Source organism: Schistocerca nitens, chromosome 8 (genome assembly GCF_023898315.1).
Source record: "Schistocerca nitens isolate TAMUIC-IGC-003100 chromosome 8, iqSchNite1.1, whole genome shotgun sequence".
Classification (NCBI taxonomy): Eukaryota; Metazoa; Arthropoda; class Insecta; order Orthoptera; family Acrididae; genus Schistocerca; species Schistocerca nitens.
The window spans coordinates 200,324,645-200,348,777 of NC_064621.1; the positions used below are offsets into that span (position 1 = coordinate 200,324,645).

At 37.7% G+C, this 24,133-nt stretch overlaps 1 protein-coding gene across 1 annotated transcript in view; it reads left to right on the forward strand.

Annotated features, from left to right (window-relative positions):
* The window catches only part of LOC126198716 (B-box type zinc finger protein ncl-1-like), a 154,814-nt gene that overhangs the window by 76,148 nt on the left and 54,533 nt on the right, over positions 1–24,133 (forward strand). The window contains exons 7-9 of the mRNA XM_049935235.1: positions 10,664–10,868; positions 16,070–16,405; positions 22,019–22,202. Coding sequence (XP_049791192.1) covers positions 10,664–10,868; positions 16,070–16,405; positions 22,019–22,202 — 725 coding nt within the window. The remainder of the gene's footprint in view (positions 1–10,663; positions 10,869–16,069; positions 16,406–22,018; positions 22,203–24,133) is intronic.

Here is a 24,133-nt window from a genome sequence, read left to right on the forward strand (position 1 = left end):
ACTTGTGTGCAGAAATCCAAAGATATAAAGAACAGTAGCATGTTACATGAGGTATGTTTAATAACTGTGTGCCCATTCAATTTCGGTGGCTTTGTGCAAACAAAGGGGTTATCTGTGTGAGAACCAGGCATGATTTGTGAATATAACAGGAAAGAGAATTACATTATTGATATGTGAAACAGACTGTACCTCCATTCTCCTCACTGTGAGTTGGCTTTTGGATCATAGATGTAGGTGCACTTGGGCATCTGAAGTCTGCCAAACCAGAAGTGTTAATACAACCACACTTGAATTTCCTTTATACAGTAATTGCTCGCAGTCTTGGTACTATCTCCCAACATATTTCACCAAGTTTACTTAGCATAACAGAGGTACTCTTCACATTGCTACATGTTACTCCTTTTAGGCACTTTCATGAAGCATTTGATATTAATGACTTGGTGTAGCTGTCAAGAAACGTGTTACTCTAGTTTTGTTCAAACTGTGACAGATATGTGAATGATGCCCACTGAAATTTTCTGCCATTTTAGAGAAATTGACTGGGAGTACTGGTCTAATTTAGCACAATAATGAGATACCTGTGCTTTGTCATTTTAAACATAAAAGGAACTATTGTGTTATTTTCTGTCATTTCATGCCATATTGTGGTAGCCACAAGAAGAGGTCCCTGATAATGGGATCGACTTTTTGAAATCATCTGTGTGATGATGTAGGTTAATTCTCAGTAGAGCCCAGGTAATTGGGGGTGAGACTACCTCGAATTAAAAAAAAAAAAAAAACAACTTGGATTATATGGAAATACCACTAAATCAATAGGTCAATCGTGAATAAATGTTGAATGAGCACAAGATAAATAATAAAAAAAAAAAACAGTGTAGTACGTACCTGTGTTTTATGTGCATATATGGGCACACATTTTCAAGTTGAAAAATGTGTTATATTTTAAAGAAATTATCCATAGCCCTTTGTTTTAAAATAAGATTGCTGCTTTTAAAAAAATAAAAAAAAGTCCTGCAATCTTCCAAGAAGCAGTTAGTGAAGGGTCGAGAAAGAAAGAAAGTAACCACACTCCTCGAAACCTAATGATACCTGCCCACCTGTAATAGGAATGCATTAGCAGTCTCGGGCAAACGTTATTTCTGTGCATTATGAATTAAAACTCTGAAGTGAAGTGGGTCAGTTTTAACCTGTCTTGTACACGGAAAATTGAAAGTGAGTTCAAAATGTAACACATTAAAAAGTATTTTAAACGTAGCTGCACAACAGCAACGGTTCCACGTAATAAAATTATAAACAGCCAACCAGTTGCAATGGTTGCGAGCTCTGCAAGACCCATGTACTAATTTATATTTACGTGACAAACCCTATTTCTAGGGCTATATTTTAATTTTGACAAATGGATCTATGCCGACATTTGTAAAAACGGCGATGGTACATTAGTCCTTACTAATGTAAAATTGCCACCTTCTGAAGAAGACAAATTTAAATTTGTTGAAACCTAGGTAAAGAATTCTTTATCCATTGCAACTGGTCGGCTGTTTATAATTTTATTAAATTAAAAAGTGTATAAAACATATGTGGACAACACATGAAAACTGGCCTTTACTCTAGTTTTACATAAAAGTTTAATTTTCTTAAAACCACTTACTGAGAGGGGGGGGGGGGGGATCGGAGCTTTGTGTGATGATGTACAGCTGCGAAAAGTAATATATCAGTTGCACAGTGTAGTGGTTAAGGTTTTGGCTTCCCGTGCAAAAGGTTGTTGGTTCGAAACTCATCAGATGCTGTCTAAATTTTGATTTTTAAATCTTTATCAAAATGTCTTTGGTCATAATTTTCATCCAGCTAAATGGGTTAAATGTAATTCTTTTTATTTCTGTTGCTTTGTCATTTCATTTTAATCACTGTATTTACTTTTTCATTTGCTCTCATTTTTGTTCCTAACATTTTTTTCCACTTGATGTCTTTGTTCATGTAATTATTATTATTTTTATATATTAACTTTGATTTAATATCTACCATTTTATCATCCTCTTTTTTTTTCTCATGTTTTTGCATTCGTGCTTTCCATTTCTCATTTTCCGCTTAAAGCTTCATCTGCATTACTTTGTCTGCAGTGCAGTAAGCATTTGTTTTCAGTGTTTGATGATTACCATAAAAATGTACGTATTGTTAGGAAAATACATTTTCAACACATTGTGTGGTTAATATAAGTAGAGTATTTCATCTTTCATTATTTAACTGTCCGCCCCCGGTAGCTGAGTGGTCAGCGCGACAGTGTGTCAGTCCCAAGGGCCCAGGTGTGATTCCTGGCTGGGTCGGAGATTTTCTACGCTCAGGGACTGGGTGTTGTGTTGTCCTAATCATCATCACTTCATCCCCATCGACTTACAAGTCGCTGAAGTGGCATCAAATCGAAAGACTTGCACATGGCGAACGATCTTTCCGACGGGAGGCCCTGGTCACACGACATTTACAATATTTAACTAATACATTTGCAGTTTCAAATGTTTAAATATTATTATAGATAAATAAGAAAGAATTATATTCAGTTGAGAAAATATTTTAAGTGGAAAATGAATGATGATATGAAAAAATTAGAGCATCTGAAGAAGTTAATACAGTGATTGAAATTATGTGACAAAGAAGAAGAAATAAAATAATTGCATTTAACCAAATTAACTGAATAAAAAATGACCAAAGTCTTTTTGTTAAAGATTTAAAAATAAAATTTAAATAGCACCTGATGAGTTTTGAACTGACAGTCTTTTGCCTGGGAAGCCAAAACCTTAACCATTATGCTGTGCAACTGATCTGCTATACATCACTTCTTCACAGCTGTAGAACGTGATGCAAAATTCCAATTCTTCTTCTTCTTCTTCTTCTTCTTCTTTTAATTACTTGCAAATGATGGCCCTACAGGGTGAATGGCTGCAGGGTATGATACCTGAGACCTTAATCTACATCATTGTATAGAAGATTTCAAAAGTTGATCCCACCACTGGGAACCTCTCCTTGTTAGTGGTAAAGGTCAGACTACAAATCCAGAGGTTCTGCATTCGATCCGTGGTCAAACATAGGATTTTTATCTGTTTGTGTATGACTCTTTCACCTCTGACAATGTTTAGTGCTGTGAAAAATGCCAAGTAATCTGTGGTAAGTTAGTTAAAAGGCTGGAGGAAGACAGTGCCATACCATCTCCAACAGGACCATGCCTAGCAAAGCACTGTATTGTTCAAAACAATCTTCAGAGTGATGACGGCTTTTCTTACTTGTAAGAAATTACTGAATACATGCTCTTGTACTACCTATGGAGATCCTCTAGTCCTTTCCTTCGTATCCTTTCCTGCATAGTCTCACTTATTTGGGTCTGCCCTACCCAGCCCTCGATCATTCTGGTTCTGACATCTTTGACCACGCATGCAGCTTACATCCAAACATATGCAGTATCACCATTGTGAATTGTCATTACACAATTAGTTAAAGATTTTTTTCTTGTCTGTGTGTTTTTTTTACATTGAAGAGCCAAAGAAACTGGTACATATCATGTAGGGCTCCTGCAAGCAGACAGAAGTGCCACAACACGACGTGGCATGGACTCGACTAATGTCTGAAGTAGTGCTGTGCATCCTGCAGGAGTGTCCATAAATCCGTAAGTGTACGAGGGAGTGGAGATCCCTTTTGAACAGCGCACTGCAAGGCACCCCAGATACAATAATGTTCATGTCTGGGCAGTTTGGTGGCCAGCAGAAGTGTTTATACTTGGAAGATTGTTCCCAAAGCCACTGTGTAGCAATTGTGGACGTATGGGGTCTCGCATCATCCTGCTGGAATTGACCAAGACCGTTGGAATGCATAATGGACATGAATCAATGTAGGCAATTGGACAGGATGCTTACATACGTGCAACCTGTCAGTCGTATCTAGACATATCAAGGGTCCCACATCGCTCTACTTACACATGCCCCACACCATTACAGAGCCTCCACCAGCTTGAACAATCCCCAGCTGACATGCGGGGTCCATGGATTCATGAGGTTGTCTCCATACCCATACATGTTGAACTGGTCGATACAATTTGAAATGAGACTCTTCCAACCAGGCATCATGTTTCCAGTCATCAACAGTTCAATGTTGCTGTTGACGGGCCCAAGCGAGTTGTAAAGTTTGAGTCGTGAGGTTATCAAGAGTACACGAGTGGGCGTTCTGCTCCAAAAGCCCATATCGATGATATTTTGTTGAATGGTTCACACACTGACTCTAGTTGATGGCCCAACATTGAAATCTGCAGCAGTTTGCAGAATGGTTGCACTTCTGTCACATTGAATGATTCTCGTCAGTTGTTGTTGACACTGTTCTTGCAGGATCTTTTTCCAGCTGCAGGGATGATGATTTACTGGATTCCTGATATCCACGGTGTGTTGTGTTCTTCAGTCCAGAGACTGGTTTGATGCAGCTCTCCATGGTGCTCTATCCTGGGCAAGCTTCTTCATCTCCAAGTAACTACCGCACCCTACACCCTTCCTAATCTGCTTAGTGTATTCATCTCTTGGTCTCCCTCTACGATTTTTACCCCCCACTGTTGGTGATCCCTTGATGCCTCAGAACATGTCCTACCAACCGATCCCTTCTTATAGTCAAGTTGTGCCACAAGCTCCTCTTCTCTTCTATTCAATACCTCCTCATTAGCTATGTGATCTACCCATCTAATCTTCAGCATTCTTCTGTAGCACTATATTTCGAAAGCTTCTATTCTCTTCTTGTCTAAACTATTTATCGTCCCATGTTTCACTTCCATACGTGGCTACAGTCCATAGAAATACTTTCAGAAACGACTTCCTGACACTTAAATCTATACTCAATGTTAACAAATTTCTCTTCTTCAGAAACACTTTCCTTGCCATTGCCAGTCTACATTTTATATCCTCTCTACTTCGACCGTTGTCAGTTATTTTGCTCCTCAAATAGCAAAACTCATTTACTACTTTAAGCATCTCATTTCCTAATCTAATTCCCTCAACATCATCTGATTTAATTAGACTGCATTCCATTATCCTCATTTTGCTTTTGGTGATGTTCATCTTACATCCTCCTTTCAAGACGTTCCGTTCCATTCCATTCAACTCTTCTTCCAGGTCCATTGCTGTCTCTGACAGAATTACAATGTCATCGGACAAACCTCAAAGTTTTTATTTCTTCTCTATGGGTTTTAATTCCTGCTCCAAACTTTTCTTTTGTTTCCTTCACTGCTTGCTCACTACACAGATTGAATAACATCAGGGATAGTCTACAACCCTGTCTCACTCCCTTCCCAACCACTGCTTCCCAACTGCTGCTTCCCTTTCGTGCCCCTCGACTCTTATAACTGCCAAGTGGTTTCTGTACAAATTGTAAATAGCCTTTCGCTCCCTGTATTTGACCCCTTCCACCTTCAGAATTTGAGAGTATTCCATTCAACATTGTCAAAAGCTTTCTCTATGTCTACATGTGGTAGAAATGTACCAGGTGTACCGGTATGAAATAAGCGTTTTTTTGCGAAAATGAAACACTAATTTTGAATTGAAAAGTAAAAACATTTTATTCAAAGTACTGACCATTGCTTTCTATACATTTTGACCATCTTTCTGGCAATTTGTGGACTCCACACCAATAGAAACAGTCGTCTTTTGAAGCAGACCAATGAGACACCCAATTTTCGACTTCTTCATAGGAATCGAAGTGTTCCTCAGCCAGTGCGTGTCCCATTGATGAAAAAAAAAATGGTAGTCAGAAGGGGCCAAGTCTGGTGAATACAGCGGGTGGGGTAGCAGCTCCAAGCCAAATGTTTTGATTGTATCCTGAACCAGTTTTGCTTTGTGTGCAGGTGCATTGTCATGTAAAAAAAATTATTTTGCTGTGTCTTCTGGCCCATTCTGGTCTTTTTTTGATCAATGCATAGTTCAAATTGATCATTTGTTGTCTGTAGCAATTAGTATTCACAGTTTCACCGGGTTTTAGAAGCTCATGATACACCACACCTTTCTGAGCCCACCAAACACAGAGTATTATTGTCTTCTTGCCGAATCGATCTGGTTTTGCAGTCGATGTTGATGGTTGTCCCGGATTAACCCATGATTTTTCCCATTTAGGATTCTTAAAATAAACCCATTTTTCATGGCCAGTAACAATTCACTTCAAAATTGATTTTCTTTCATGTCTTTGAAGCAAAATTTGACAAATAGTTTTTCGGTTTTCCATCTCTCTTTCATTCAATTCCTGTGGCACCCATTTCCACACTTTTGGATCTTTCCCATAGCTTTCAAACAGTCAGAAATTTTGTTGTGCAACATTTAGCATTGCTGCCATTTGCTTCTGACTCAAAGTATCATCTTCATCCAATATTGCTTGCAATTCGGCGTCTTTGAACTTTTTTGGTGGTCTGCCACATTCTTCATTTCTTACATCAAAATCATTATTTCTGAACTGTTGAAACCATCTTTTGCATGTTGCTTCTGATAAAGCATGATCACCATATGCCTCGACAAGCATTCGATGCGACTCTGCAGCACTTTTTTTTTTTCCAAATGAAAACAAAAAATTAATTCTTTCCCCAAATCATATCTTTCTGGTACAAAATTCGACATTGTTAACACGATGAAAACATATGATGTTGTTTGTTCCATGACTTGATGTATACTAAATATCTTTGACAGATGTCATACTAACCAAACAAAAAATAATTAAGGCTCGTTCACAACAAATGTTCCCTATCGACACATTTGTATCTTAACGCTCATTTCATACCCTTACACCTGGTAGGTTTGCTTTCCATAACCTATCTTCTAAGGTAAGTTGTAGGGTCAGTATTGCCTCATGTGTTCCAACATTTCTATGGAATCCGAACTGATCTTCCCCAAGGTCGGCTTCTACCAGTTTTTCCATTCGTCTGTAAAGAATTCGCGTTGGTATTTTGCAGCCGTGACTTATTAAACCGATTGTTCGGTAATTTTCACACCTTTCAACACCTGCTTTCTTTGGGATTGGAATTATTATATTTTTCTTGAAGTCTGAGGGTATTTCGCCTGTCTCGTACATCTAGAGTTTTTGTCATAGCTGGCTCTGTCATATTCTTTACAAGTATCATATCTCCCATTCCATCTTCACTTACGTCCTCTTCCATTTCCATAATATTGTCCTCACGTACATCACCCTTGTATAGACCTTCTATATACTCCTTCCATCTTTCTGCTTTCCATTCTTTGCTTAGTACTGGTTTTCCATATGAGCTCTTGATATTCATACAAGTGGTTCTCTTTTTCTCCAAAGGTCTCTCTAATTTTCCGGTAAGTAGTATCTTATCTTACCCCCTTGGCAATAAATGCCTCTACATCATTACATTTGGCCTCTAGCCATCCTTTCTTAGCCGTTTTACATTTCCTGTCAATCTCATTGTAGAGACGTTTGTATTCCTTTTTGCCTGCTTCATTTATTACGTTTTTATGTTTCCTCCCTTCATCAATTAAATTCAGTATCTCTTCTGTTACCCAAGGATTTCTACTAGCCCTCGGCTTTTTATGTACTTGATCCTGTGCTACCATCACTATTTCATCTCTCAAAGCTACCCTGTCTTCTTCTACTGCATTTCTTTCCCTTATTCCTGTTAGTCATTCCCTAATGCTCTCTCTGAAACGCACTACAACCTCTGGTTCTGTCAGTTTATCAAGATCCCATCTCCTTAAATTCCAACCTTTTTGCAGTTTCTTCAGTTTTAATCTACAATTCATAACCGATAGATTGTGGTCAGAGTCCACATCTGCCCCTGCAAATGTCTTTCAATTTAAAACCTGGTTCCTAAATCTCTGTTCTACCATTATATAATCTATATGAAACCTTCCATTGTCTCCACGCCTCTTCCACATATACAGCTTTCTTTCATGATTCTTAAACCAAATGTTAGCTGTGATCAAGTAATTCTCTGTGCAAAATTCTACAATGTTCCTCCGTCTTTCATCCCTTACCCCATTCCATATTCACTTACTACTTTTCCTTCTCTTCCTTTTCCTACTATCGATTTCCAGTCCCCAATGACTATTAAATTTCTGTCTCCTGTCACTATCTGAATAATTTCTTTTATCTCATCATAACATTTCTTCATTGTCTTCATCATCTGTTGAGCTAATTGGCATATAAACTTGTACTACTGTGGTAGGTGTGGGCTTCGTGTCTATTTTTGCTACAATAATGCGTTCACTATGCTGTTTGTAGTAGCTTACCCGCACTCCTATTTTTTTTATTCATTATTAAACCTACTCCTGCATTACTTACCCCTATTTGATTTTGTATTTACAACCCTGCATTCTCCTGACCAGAACTCTTGTTCCTCCTGCCACCGAACTTCACTAATTCCCACTATAACTTTAACCTATCCATTTCCCTTTTTATTCCTTTTCCGTGGATTTTAATTCCTACTCCAAACTTTTCTTTTGTTTCCTTTATTGCTTGTTCACTACACAGATTGAATAACATCGGGGATAGGCTACAAACTACCTGCCTGATTAAGGGACCTGACATTCCATGCTCCGATCCGTAGAACGCCAATTTTCTTTCTCCTGGTAACGACATCCTCCTGAGTAGTCCCTGCCCGGAGATCTGAATGGGGGACTTTTTACCTCTGGAATATTTTACTCAAGAAGATGCCATCATCATTTAACCATACAGTAAAGCTGCATACCCTCGGGAAAAATTAACTTCTGTAGTTTCCCCTTGCTTTTAACCGTTCGCAGTACCAACACAGCAGGGCCGTTTTGGTTAATGTTACCGGGCCAGATAAGTCAATCATCCTGAGTGTTGACCCTGCAACTACTGAAAAGGCTGCTGCACCTCTTCAGGAACCACGTGTTTGTCTGGCCTCTCAACAGATAGCCTTCCATTGTGGTCGCACCTACAGTACGGCTATCTGTATCGCAAGGTCCATGGGTCATTGGGGGGTGGTGGTGGGGGGGGGGTGTATTCATGGTACACTCATGGAAATGGTCACACGGGAAAATCCCCTCTTCATTGCTACCTCAGAGATGCTGCATCCCATCACTCATGCGCCAGCTGTAACACCACATTCAAACTCATTTAAATCATGATAACCTGCCATTTTGGCAGCAATAACTGATCTAACAGCTGTGCCAGACGTATGGTGTTGTTTATAGCCGTTGCTGACCACAGTGCCGTTTTCTGCCTGTTTACTTCTATTCTGGATAATTGCATATATTTCTGAAACAGTAGTGAGTGATTTGGAAGAGGGAACACCATTTCTTCTGAGTCTAGCGATTCATATGAGCCTGCTAATGGGGAAGAAATCACTTTCAGCAAAGGCTTTATAAACACGAATAACTTTTCCCATTGGGATGATATTGAAAAGGTTTGAAATCTAGTGTTGAGAAAGATAAGGAAATGATGGATGGTTTGTGGCAAGACATGCAAAACCGTAAGTGTGAAAGATAAATTTTGATATGTTACTAACAGTTATTGTATGTGTAAATACCAATGTTTTGGTACATTTACTGAATATTAAAAAATGTGCATACTAGTTACTTGAAGTAAACTGGAGAGATGATAAGAATGAGTTTGTGGGAAAGAATTTTAATCAATTCATGACACGCAATATTAAGGTTGCAGGTAGTATTTATGAAATCTGTTTCTTAGTAGACAGACCGTCTCATCTGCTTTGTAGCAAAAGGAGAGGGCTGCATCCATGAGACATATACCACAAGATGTGTAAGGTACATTTATTAATTAAAATACCCTCTAAATAAGAAGCATTAAGGAACTTATAAGCTTAGAGAGAGAGAGAGATTTTCGTGTAATGTAGAATTTCAATTTGGTAAATTCAAGCTACCTCTTTTTTTTTTTTTTTTTTTTTTTTTTTTTCCCCCCATCTCAGCATGTTGCTCAATTTTTTTTTAAAGGCTTGCTTTCTTGCTGTACATCTTAATTTGAGATTGAGCAAATCAGCTATACATTTGTCTACACTGAAATTTAAAACACATTTGGGACATGTCTTCTGCTTTGTTGAAATTGTGCCGTGTTTCATTGATGATACGTTAGACGTAGAGTGTGTACAAAATAACTTGGCTCCCTACCTGTGCAAATGGAATGGCAGTGGATAGCTGTAGAGGTGGAGGTCCACTTGTGAATGGACACTGAATGTAGGGAAAAGGCTGTTTGACAGCTGAGGTCTTCACACAAATGTCTATCTTGCAGAACTTAAAGGTGCCGGTAGGAAGTCTCAAGCAGTCATATTAACTAATGATTGTAAACTAATAGTTTGATGAATAGAGACTTTCAAAATCAATAGTCTGTCTCAATTGGTGTGTGTGTGTGTGTGTGTGTGTGTGTGTGTGTGTGAGTGAGTGAGTGAGAGAGAGAGAGAGAGAGAGAGAGAAGGGGCAGACATGCCCACTTCTCAGAACAAGAATGTTTTCTGTGCATGATTGAAGTTACTTTGCACAAGCTCTACTTCAAAATCTGTGTTCCCTGTGATATTAATGCATAATAATGTTTTTTCCGATGGTGAAGGGAGTGAGGCGACTCTGCCTTTAAGTTCAATTCTGTAATGTTGGAGACTTGAAAGAATGAAATATATTTATGATATGGAAAGCTAAATGTGTGTTTTTTTTTAATTTTTTTTCAGCATTGAAAAGACAATGGAAAAAATAAATGATGCTTGCAAATTTACTTCTCGGCTCTTGGAGCATGGAAATATTGTAGAAATTCTGTCACTAAAGAAGCTTGTTGGAGCTCAGTTGCTTTATTTAATCAATAACACACCAAAACCAGATGTAACCACCACAATTGAGTTCAACACAGATATTAATAAATTTGAAGATGCTATCAAGGTGAGTTGATCTTTGTTTTTATATTAGGTTTATGCATTAGTTCATAGTGTTTTTGTTCTGCATGTTGGTATTTTGGTTGCTATAGTATTATTTATCAGTTTTTTTTTTTGTTAACTTTCGCCATCTGAGTTTACATATTGCTGTTTTGTCATTTGGAGATAGTGAGGGGGAGCTGTGGATGTCAAAAATAGGAGTGCCAAGTGGATAAACCTAAACCTTTTGACATAATCATCTTTTTGAATTCAGTAGAAGGGTGACAGCAGCAGCCGCAGCCAAAAACATTCGTTCCATGTGTGGGGATAATGCATTCGGACAGAGTACGGCAATAAAATGGTTTTTTAATTTTGAGAAGGAGTGTTTCGACAAAAGTGACTCAGGAAGACCTCAGAGGTTTGAAGAAGATCCACTGTGATCCATGACACTGTACTTCAGAACTGGCAAATGTGATGCCCTGGGATCATTCTACTATCATGCAATGTTTGCAAGCAATGGGGAAGGTTCGAAAGTTAGATGTATGGGTACCGCATCCTCTAAGCCAAAAATCACAAAAATCAGCGGGTGGCCGAATGCTTGCTTGTCGTCAACTGACTCGTTAATTGATGACCAGAAATGTTGTCTTTATTCTAACATAAGGAAAAGAAAGGTATGGTTGAGCCCAAACAAAGCAGGAATTTCTAGTACAAAGGCCTGCGTGCATCTGCATAATATGATGTTATGTATCTGGTTGAACAGTGAAGGTGGTGTATATCACAAGTTGATTCCCCGAGGTGCAACTAATGCTGACATTTTTTGTTAGCAACTTTGATGTCTTCGAGACTCGGTCCAAGAATGATGACCAAGAAGACTGCGTGAGATGATGCTACTCCATGAGAACACCTGTCTGCATTCTGCTAGACTGACAGAAAGCCCCATACAAGAGTTGGGTTGGGAAGTCATTCTGCACTCACCCTGTTCACCTGATCTTGTGCCCTCAAATTTTCATATTTTCCTCTTTGTACGAGCAACCTTCAAGGAACCTGCCTTCTGAATGGAAATGTGCTCCAAACATTGCTCGATGATCTTCACCTCAAAGCGATGTTATTTCTACAGTTGCAAAATCGAAAAGCTACTCCAGCACTGGCAGACTGTTGTAAACAATGGAGACAGTATTATTGATGACTAAAGTCTGTTATGTGTATATGTTGAGTTTTAGTATTGGGCACAATTTTCTGCGAACCGGTTGAAGTTCAGATATTGTTGGTTTCTACCCAATACAGGGTGGCATTTTTATTTCTCTCATTGCATCAAAAGGTATATTAGGGATTTACATGTTGAAGTTTCAAATTTTTGGATGCTATTTTGGTTGTATGTCAGAGTATAGTTTGCTTTCTCGGTGCTTGTGGCAGGCCATCTAATTTTCTCGAGTTGCCACATCACATGCAGAATTCTGTTAGAGCTGGAAAGAGGATGTACAGAAAAAAAGATTATTTAACTGTCAAGAAATATCATTCAATTTTAAAAGTTTACTATATGAAACTACTAAGTTTTGCAATTTTTTTTCTTTCTTTCTGTAATTATGATTGCTTAGAGAAAATGAATCTAGAAATGGTAGGATTACAGAGATTGCATTATGTGACAGTTGATTCTTATTTCATGTTCTCTGATAGGTACTCTGTGTTTAAAGAGAAGCCCCACAACTCACAGTCCTGTGCTAGAGACAGAATCATTTTATCTTTATGGGTTAAAAACTTTTCACACAGCTGCTCCAGAAATAGTCAGTGTTTCTGTGCGATAGGTTCACAGTGCATCGGTTATCCATGGCTATGTTAAAAGTTTGTGGCTTTATCATATTAAGTCATCAGCTAGAGAACCTCAGTCAATATCTAAACATATTAAAAGAAATGTTTTCAGTTGTTATTTGTTCATATCAGAAGTAGTTTGAATTAGACTGAGACAGTGACACCTTGCAGCTTTTATCAACAGTTAAATCATCTGAGTATGTTGCAAACTTAAATCTTTACACTCATTATTGAAACAAAAGCAATACTGCTGTATCAGTGTTTTTAACTACATTCAGTCCCTAGAGTATACCAAGAAAACAAGCTATGTAGGTAGTAATTATCAAAATTTTTAAGTGTTGTGGCAGGTTACCAGTGCTGCATTGAAAATCCATGCTTCGTAAACCATCCCATCTAACTTTTAAAATCGAAAGTCTGGTATTGTGTATAAATGTAACTAATGGAACAGTTTACTGAAATTCTCAGCAGCCTAGTTTCACATCATATGTTAACAAAAAATAATGTGAATTTAGCATTTAATAGACAACATAGGTGCAAGTTTCTTTTGTTGCCTCCATGATGTATTTCTTGATGTGCAGAGTGACTGCAATCGCCCTTTGTGCAACACTTGAATCCTCCAACCCATTGCCAGAATGAATAGTAACTGAAATATAATGATCAGAGCTTTTCACACAGCTATGCCTTTGAATACATTGTGAAGGGTTCTAAAGTAAAAAACCTGCATTTCAAAAAACAAAGAGAAATGATTTTAAATTATGTTGCAGAAAAAAAAAGTCATGAAATAATGTAGAGTCTGCGCCTAATCATGCAGGAAGAATTTTTAATTCTCATTAATTAAATCCCTACCTGAGAGAATAATCTGTAGTAGTGTAGCCAAACACCAGAATGAAAAAACCAGACATTAGTTTATACATTAACAACAACAGTTCTTCAAATTATATTCTCCCGGTGTGTTTATGTCATTGTTCTGTATCTCTCGAGATCAGTTTTGTATTGGTACAGGCATTTTTCATCCTGTTCCCATGGTTTGCTTGAAGCAAGGTGTACAGTAAAATCAGAAAAGTACCAGTTTCTATTGTAGTTAGTAAAAAGAAGAAGAAGAAGAAGAAGAAGAAGAAGACTGAGTATTCATTGCTTATCAGTGAAACATGTATATTAAAAAAGTCTTTATTAGTTTTAAAAAATAATAATAATTCCACTCTTGCTTTTGTGTGAATAAGGAACTAAGAAACCACAGCACAGTTTAAATCTGATGTGCAGGTTACTTTCACAAATGAACAATCTAAAAAACGCACCTGCCTGCCAGAGAACAACTCCCACATTTAGTGAGCACCTTGGAGACATCTGTGTAAAAACCCTACCAACTCAAATCAGTACTGTGCCTCCCGTCATTTACCAACTCCACCACTTATTGATCTCCAAAAAAAAAATCGCATAGTATATTACCCTTTTTTCTCACATTTGTTTCCGCCAAAGAATAATTTGAATCCCCACTGAGTCTTTGACTTCTTAAAGGCTTGGAAATGCTGGTAGGGCTTTTAAGATTCACTTTTAGTTCCCTGAGCTTCAGAAGTAAAACCAGACTCTGGGAATTTTTGGTGATAAGTTTTAGCCTGTGAGCATTAATTTTGTGATTGGAATTCATGGCAAATGAAAATATGCCTACTTAAATATCAAATAATGCCAGTATTATTACAGTTGGACTTCAATACAAATTAAGTGCAGAATGCAGTCATTGTAAAACAGGGTTGTAAAATGATATTTCTATTTGAAGATGAATGGCTACATTTAGCCTGAGAATTATCTCATATCTCAATTATCGCTCTGTGTATTGAACATTGACATGTTTTGTGACAAGTTATTTATTACCTTTTAAATGAAAACAAAAATAATCAATTTTTGAAAATATAAGTAATTGGAAATTAAATGAAAATATGTTGTAAGATTTTTTGACTTATCCCACATCTGTAAGGACCGTTTCATGTGGCATGTATGGAAGGCACATTAGCATATTTGTTTTCTTTATAAACATTTATTATACATTCTTGTTTTTCTTACCTTTTATACATCCTGGAGGATTCCTGACTATGGATTTATTGGAACTAAAAGTACACCTAATCTAACCTAAATTTCTCCCATGTCGGGAATTTTTCTAGAAGGAAGGGAAGTCTAATGTTTTAACTTCAGTCAATAAGGGTCTTCAATTTGGGTTTATATTTGATAGAAGAAGACAGAAAAGGGGGGGGGGGTTGGGGGTATGGACCTGCTTGGACATGTCCATGTCCACTAATGAAGTGCTCCTACTGAACTTCATTTTACCCCATTCCAGCACTAGACATTTAACAGTGCATGTTCTGAAAACTGAGATATTAGGAGTGGTGTTTTCATTATTATTGATTGAGTTTATTCAGTTATTGTATGACGGTTGCCCAGAAAGTAATGCACCACTTTTTTTTCCATTCCCTTCAGCCGAAAACATTGCTATGAATGCAAAATGTTACGTATGTATTATTTGAAATTTCCTGAGTGAGCATGCCAAGTTTCCATCATTTCAGACAGATAGCGTAGCTGCAGGACAGTTTCAAAATGGCGTCTGTAGGTGATGTGCGTTACAAGCAATGTTCCGTCATTGAATTTCTCTCTGCAGAGAAAGAAACTGTGGGGAATATTGGCCGGCCGGTGTGGCCGTGCGGTTCTAGGCGCTTCAGTCTGGAACCGCGTGACCGCTACGGTCGCAGGTTCAAATCCTGCCTCGGGCATGGATGTGTGTGATGACCTTAAGTTAGTTAGGTTTAAGTAGTTCTAAGTTCTAGGGGACTGATGGCCACAGATGTTAAGTCTCATAGTGCTCAGAGCCATTTGAACCATTTTTGGGGAATATTCACAAACACTTTTGCAAACTCTATGGAGCATCAGCTGTCTACAGAAGTACAGTTAGTCGCTGGACACGGAGGGTGAGGTCATCAGAAGGTGGTTTGGCGGAGCTCGACAATTTGCAGCGGTCGAGGACACCATCCACAGCTGTCACATATGACACACCTGATCTAGCCCCCTCAGACTTGCACTTGTTTGGACCATTGAAGGATGCCATTCGTAGACGTCAGTTTGGGGAAGATGAGGTGGTGATACACACATTAAAGCACTGACTCCGCCACCAGGACAAGGATTGGTGCCGCCAGGGTATACTCGCCCTTGTTTCACATTGGAGGAAGGCCATAGAATGGGATGGAGATTATATGGAAAAATAGAGTGTTCAGATAAAACACCATTCTTTTCTTTCATGTATGTAATTCTCATTATGTTCAATAAAGAATTGTTGAAGAAAAAAATACAGTGCATTACTTTCTGTGCAACCGTCGTATTTGCTTGATAATGTTTCTAACAATTCGACATTAACAGTGACAAATATGGAATTCTTTTCAGGCTACTTTTGGAACATTTACTACAGAGGTTGTATCCACATCAAAGGAACTATCGCCGCCAGCGACCTTGCCAGCACCAGTGCCATTGACTCTAAATAATGTGATGGCAGCAGCAGGAATGGGCTTGGTGACAGGTTGCCCAACAACAGTTACCACTACAAGTAGCCCTGTTTCAATTCATTCATCATTTGATGGTGAATTGGCAACTAACTTCACAATGGCCACAAATGTTCTCAACCAAGATGTTGCCCCAGTTGTGCCTCCAAGTACATTACATGGATTTACAAGTATTCAGGAATACAATCTGCAACAGTTAGCAAGCCTTGCAGAGAAGGAGGTTTGTACAATTAATTACGGTCTCAAATTTTCTGGTCTGTGTATGTAAATTGCAAACTGTGTTAACATCTGTGTGTTGCCAGTTTCTGTGTGCTTGAATTTTCTTGGAAAGCATTTGTGGCAATTGCCCTACTGCTCTGTTAAACAGTTCTGTTTGAAGGGCATTTAGAGGAGTGAGTGAGTGAGTGAGGGGGGGGGGGGAGATATATGCGGAGTATTATATTACCGTGTGATTCCTTTCTGTATACTTAAGTGGTGGTGGCAAGTGTCTGAAAGTGTTTGTCTGGAGTGTAACCATGTATGGAAGTAAAACATGAATGCTAAATAGTTTAGACAATAAGATAATAGAAGCTTTTGAAATGTCGTGCTATGGAAGAATGTTGCAGATGAAGTGGGTAGATAATGTAGCTAATGAGGAGGTATTGAATAAAATTGGGGAGACAAGAAATTTGTGGCACAACTTGACTAAAAGAAGGTATTGGTTGCATTCTGAGACATCAAGGGACACCAGTTTAGTGCTGGAGGGAAGTGTGGCGGGTAAAATTCGTAGAGGGAGACAGAGTTGAATACAGTAAGCAGATTCAGACGGATGTGTAGGTTGCAGTAGTTATTCGGAGATGAAGAGGCTTGTACAGGATAGAGTAGCATGAAGAGGAAAACAATCTTCGAACTGAAGACTATCCCTACCACCACCACCAGCATGATTACTTTCACAACAAATTTGCATGTGTAAAGTCTTCTCAGCAAAATAATAGTATGATTTTACAGTTTTAAACACTTCTGTGAGCCAGCAACAGTTCAACAAAAAGATTTGTATTACACAGCCAACTGTTTGGCTGTATTTACGAATCGTATACATGAGTTTTAGTAAAGAATGGCCATTAAACATTTTGTTTTTGTCGTAACTGTTAGCAGGGTATTCTCTACTCCGGGGGGAGGGGGGGGGGCGCTCTAAAAGTGCTTCTTATTTTTAGTTAACATACACTGAGAAAAGAAAGTACTATTAAGATGGTCTAATGTGAAGGCGACTTACGAAACATGTACATTGTTTCACAACAAGATAGTGTCTGCAACCGAGAGGAATTTCACAAATATTGACTTTGGTCACACAAATCTATTATCATCAGTTTTCCTTTATATGTGCTTCTGAACTGAAGAGTAGTTGCCACATTTTTTTAGTAATGCAGTCTGAAAACAGGGCTCATTCCTTTCAAATTTTTCGGCTTACTCTTTCAGTACTAAAAGATTTTTTGATTACTATAAACAAAAGGAGGCTCTTTCTTTCATTCAAAGGTTAATTCCAGCAAGGCTTCCTGGTTTTGTCATTGTTAGATCAATGGCTACATTGACTGGTTCAGTAAACAACCTATACAATTTCAGTATATGTCACTTTCCACATAATTGTCATGTGATTATTAATCATTGTCCAGCATTCATTTATTTTTAAAGGAGTGTTTAATGCTCAAGAATTATGACTTTTTTTGAGAACAAAAATCTACTCTCAAAAAATCCACATGAATTCTGCAGACATATATCTTGTGAAACTCTACTCACTTAGTTCGTCTGAGATCCATAGCACTGTAGGCATTGGCGTTCAGGGTGATGCTGTTTTCCCACACTCCTGTTTAATGTAAAAAATGAGCTTATTGAGTATCAGACCGGATTTGTGATTGGATGAAAGACTTCTTTTCATATATAACTCAACATGTCACTCATAATGGAAGAAAATTATCAGATGTAAAGGTAATTTCCTATGTACCTCAAGAAAGTGTGATAAGACCATTATTGTTTACAAGTATATAAATGATTTAGTTGAAAGTGCTGGATGCTCTTTATAACTGTTCACAGATCAAGAGTTTCTACATAAGAATGTAGCAATGCCGGAAGGCAGTATCAGTTTGCAGAATAACCTGCATTGGTTTGACGAATGATTGTAGGCCCTGGCCGTGGATCATGACTGTAAATAAACGTAACGTATTGAACGTACATGGGAAAAGAAAGTCACCAGTGTAGAACTACACTGTTAATGGGGAAACTGCTGGAAACACTATCAAATGTAAAATGTCTAGGCGTAATTATTCAGAGCAAGTGGAATAAATTAATGCCTCCTGATAGCATCCGAATAATTTACATTCTAGTGTGGTCACCAGTAGTCACCTACACCCCGTACAATCATGTACTATTTGACGATGTAGATTATATTGATGTTTTACCGTACGTGGTAAGTGTCACTTGTGTGTGTTTATTTATTAGTATCTTATTTATTTATTATGAGTACTTCCCATTTTGTGAGTTACAGAAATAATCTGCAGAGAACTGAGAGATGGTTCAGTACACAATCTTCACAATTTCAGTAGATGGCACGTACCATGTAATTATCATGTGATTATTAATCATTGTTCTTCATTCATTTATTTTGCCTCAGGGCAGATCTGTTCATGGCAGTTAGCCAAAACATGTAATCGGTATTAGAAATAATAGTGTGTGGTCAGGACGGAAAAATTACATGTTTGCTCTAGTGGAATAACAGGAAAAGAAGCAGCTAGATTGAGATTCATAGGAAGAATCTTACGCAAATGTAACTCATTCACAAATGAAGTGACTTATAAAGTGCTTGTTCAACCAGTTCTTGAATATTGTTCATAAATATGGGGTCCTTACCAGGTAGTACTGATAGAAGAGGTAGAGAAGATCAAATGAAGACTGGTGTGTTTCATCACTGGATTATCTAGTCGGAGTGAGAGCATTACCGAGATGCTCAACAAACTCCATTGACAGACATTACAAGAGGCATTGTGCATAGCAGAGGTTTACTATTGAAATTTCAAGAGAGTGCTTTCAGGATGAGTTGACAACATATTACGTCCTCCCACATACATCTCACGTAATGGCCACAATGGGAAAATTCAAGAAATTAGAACCAATATAGAGGCTTACCAACAATCATACTTTCCATGCACCATTTGCATGTGAAATGGGGCAGGGGGGAATCGGTCAGTGGTACTAGAAGTATCCTCCACAACACACCATTAGGTGGCCTGTGGAGTATGATGTAGATGTAGATGATATTGACGTAAAGGAATTAGAAGACTGTAATATCTAAAGCAGAGGATGATACAACTGCATCCTGTTCTTTGTTCTGTAGGCAGCTGTGGCAATACTATTAACATACAAACTCTTGCAATTCGTATCCACATACATTAAAATTTTGTAGATCACATTAATCTATTCGATAGCTGGAACTTTGATGAACATACATATTCCCTGCCTGAATTATCCTCTAATGAAGTCAGACCTTGCAATTCACATTCTATTGACTATGAACTTAGAGGCTGCATTTTAATACAATTTAGCATGTCATAATGTGATACATTCACTTTGTTACAGCTTTCTATTGTAATTAGTGAAATCAATTGTTAATGTGGTCCTCAATGTAATAAACTTTACTTTGTGTACTTACAAATATATTGAAGAGAAATATTGGGAGATTCACTTATTTTATGTTATAAGTGAAACACAAAACAGGAGTCAGAACATACAGAGGAAGTCCAAATGATGGAATGTCCTTGAATAGGCTTTATGTAACTTAGTTAAAGCTTCTGGTAATAGCGTAAGTGGCAGCTGTTAATGTAAGTGAGACAGTGAATGACTTGGACATAAGGCAGCTACCTGTACAGTGGAAATAGATCATATCTGTATTTGTATGGGAAAACCCTCTTCAGGCCGTACAGATATCGGCAATGCAGCTATCCTTTCTTCCTACACACTGTGTTCTAGTTAGCAAAGTGGCATTCTGTCCTTATTGAGTAATAACAGTGGCTTGTAACAATTGAGTCTAGTGTTCTTGTGTAATCCAAATAGAGGAAAGTAATAACATTGACACAGTCCGTAAAGTGTTAACCGCAAAATAATTATTATTGTAGATACCGACATACATAGCTGTGGAAATCTGCATTAGTATGGGCTTTTATATGAAAAACATGTATTTCTGCAGGTATGAGGGTATGTTGAATGTGTGTAGGATGTGCTATCTACAGTGTCATTGTCTATAGAATGTTCAGTCATAAATGATTTGTGCAAAACGTTTCTTCTCTCTTGAACATTTACTGGTAAATGGGAGATGGTCTATGTAGGAAGAGTTTTGTGTACTATTCTTTTTAAAATTTTGTATTGTTGTTGTAGTATTATTTCATAACAGGATGTAGCAAGTGATAAAGTCTCAGTTGCTTTCCTTGCTCTCCTCAAATTAAATTTGAAGTTATGATTAAGAAATCTGGGTAGGAGGAGGAGGAGGAGGAGGAAGAGGAAGAGGAAGAGGACAGCAGATGTTATGTGTGGTTGATATATGATTGGTTTGAGTCCTGTTTAAAAATTGACACAACAGTGAAGATGTGAAGAGAGAGAACTGTGATTTAGACCGGGCAATGTGATGCAGTGGAGTCTCATTTGGGAGGAATGAGATTAAAAGTTGAGCTATTACACAGCTATAGCCTTTTGGTTTCTTACATGCCCTTTGTTGCTCATTGAAGTACTATTGGGTTTAAACTGGCTGCAAAGTAATTTATAGTAGCTTTACTTCATGAAACACACATTTTAAGCCAAGATCTTGTTTTAGAATCGGAAGGTGCATGCCTGTTCAAGATGGTGTTCACTATGTGTGTGTATGGCTGTGCATGCTTGGAATTGCATTTCACTTTATTCCAAAAGAAAAATTAAGATTTTTGTAATAGATCTTAGCATAGCTCTGGTTTATTTGAAATATTTTAATTACACCAATGTTCATAAATTCATCTGTTGAGTGTACTGTGGGGGTTTGGTAAGATTATCCATTGTAGTACTGCAGTTTTGCGAAGAACTGCTGTACTATACTATTCCACCCCTATATGTCCACCCTTTCACATATTCTCATCCAGAAGTTTCATTGCACTTCACCAAAGTTTGTGCTATTGTCTCTGCATAATGACATGGTTTTACTTACAAGAAAATTTTCCTTGATGAAGGAGAAAGGAGTATGATATAATTCCCTGCATTTGATGGTAAGAGACTAACTGTAATGAGATTTGAATGTTGAGATTTGTCAGTGTTTGAAGACAAGGAGGAGGTGGGGGGGGGGGGGTGTATGTATGTATATTAAGGTTCAACATACCATTGACAACAAGGTCATTAAGAGACAGAACAGAAGCTCAGATTTTGGAAGAAAATTGTTTGTGCTCATTTCAAAGGAACCATCCTATTATCCACACGAAGAATGTTATGGAAACAACAGAAAATGTAAATCTGAGTGGCTGGAAGGGAATTTAGCTGCTTTCCTCCTGAGTACAGTGCCTTGCCACTAAACTACTTTGCTCAGTTCAGTGATTGGGTTGTGAAACGTGTTTTCAAAATGTGAGAAAGACAAAACCACCATTTGACATACTTGTGCTTGTGTGGTATTATAGTTAGAAACTACACGGTGTTTACAGTTTAGGTATCTTCTCTTTCTTGGAGTTATGCATTGCAATATCGACATGTGCATTTTTGTTAAATAGGAAGGCTGTGCATGAAATCATGTTTGACTGTTCTGTTTTGTTGGTCTATCAAACTGTTTGTATTAAAGAAGATGCTAATTTTTCAGGTTGCAGTCGGTGCCTCTGCAGTAAATGTAACTAGTACTCATCCGCCTGCTAGCTCAAATCCAAGCCCTACTCCATCATTCACATTAGCAGATCTGTTCTCTGGTGATTTCAGTTCAACAAACAATGCAATCAATAATCTTCAAGCGCTTGCAAAGTTGGGGAGTGTCACACTCAACAACCAAGGTAGGTTTTCTCAAGTGTTCATGTTCAGTAAATTTGAAGTGGAAATAACCAGAGGGATGTTACAGAACTGTTCGGAGGTGTAGCTACTACTCCACTTCCACAAATTACATTGTATAGTTATAGGCAAAGCTTGTTTTTATTTCTGTGTTTTTTGCCTCATCAATTGAAAGAAATGCACGCTTCATTTCATCATCATATCCCATCAATGCAACTATCTTAGGCAATAAATTTGCAACAAAAGGTATTAATTATCCAAGGTAAAGCAATACATCTCCGTAGAACTAACATTAGCAATAGGCTCTATGACACTAGTTAAACAAGCTGAGCTACCTCCCCCTCCCCCCCTTCCTCCCCCCTGCTCCACCCTTACTTGCCATGAGCCCGCCAGTTGCTCACTGCTTGGACGTGCATATGAGTGAGCAAACTTGCACAAGCAGATCAGTGAACAGGCTGGTCTTAGAGAATGTGGAAGGTAAGTGGCTAGGTTGATGTTAAATCTAGCCGGGATTAATGAAGTGTGCTGGCAGGAAGAACAGTATTTTTCTCAGGTGAATACTTGATTTTAAACTCTAAATCAAATAGCGATACTGCAGGAGAGCGTCTAATGATGATCAAGAAAATTTTAATGTGGGCGATCTACAAAAAAAGTAGTGAAGAGATTCTCATAGCCAAAATATGCATTAAGTCACAACCCATCAAACTTGTAAAATTTTGTATGCCTGCTCACAAGATGGAAAAACATATTTGATGAAATAATAATTCTGACATTGTTATATGATGAAATAAGTTATTCAGTATAATCAAACAATGGCAAATCCAAGATGGAATAACAGCAATATGGAAAGGGTGGATTACTACTCACCACATAGGGGAGGCATTGAGTCACAGAAGACACGATGATGAAGACTAACTTTCTCTCTTTCTTTCTTGCACATGTGTTTTAGTTCTGAAATATATTATCTTTACTACAGGGTGAGTAGTTACTTTTATTCCTTCTATTATTTGAATTCCACCTAGGATTTCCATTATGTTTGTGTACTGTCTTATTTATTATATTGAGACTTTTAAATATGTGTACAGAGCATTTAATTAAAGTTTGTTCTTCATTGGTATCAAAACACTAAATGAGGCGAAGTGATAGCATATTAGTGTAACTCCCTCTCTTGTTAATATGCAGTATGCAGAAGGTATTTTGTTTGTTGCGACATGCTCTGTACTTTAGATTAGATTAGATTAGATTTACTTTCATTCCAATTGATCCGTAGTGAGGAGGTCCTCCAGGATATGGAACATGTCAGAAAAACAACAATACATGACAAATATTTACAACTAAAACAAATAAGCTAATGTACCATTCCACAGGTCCCAAGTGGAATGATCGTCATTTTTAATGAACACTAAGAGTCATTTACAAATACTAATGCACTGAATTTAAAATAAAAAAGTTTTTTATTTATTTATAAAGTAATACAACTACTGTAATACTTATTTACAATGAACACATTACTGCATTGAAATGGTGCAGAAGTTAGATTATACTAGCACACACACACACACACACACACACACACACACACACACACACACATTTTCAATGAACACACTACTGCACTGAAATTGTGCAGAAGTTACGTTGTACTTATGTACAAATCAGTTGGTTTTACTAAGAAATTCATCAATGGAGTAGAAGGAGTTGGCCACCAATAAATCCTTTAGGCTTCTCTTAAACTGAATTTCATTGGTTGTTAAGCTTTTTATGGCTGCTGGCAAGTTATTGAAAATGTGTGTTCCTGAATAATGCACACCTTTTTGTACAAGACTAAGTGACTTTAAATCCTTGTGAAGATGGTTCTTATTTCTAGTATTGCTTCCATGAATTGAGCTGTTGGTTTGAAAAAGTGATATATTCTGTTGAGCTAGGTCACTGTTGA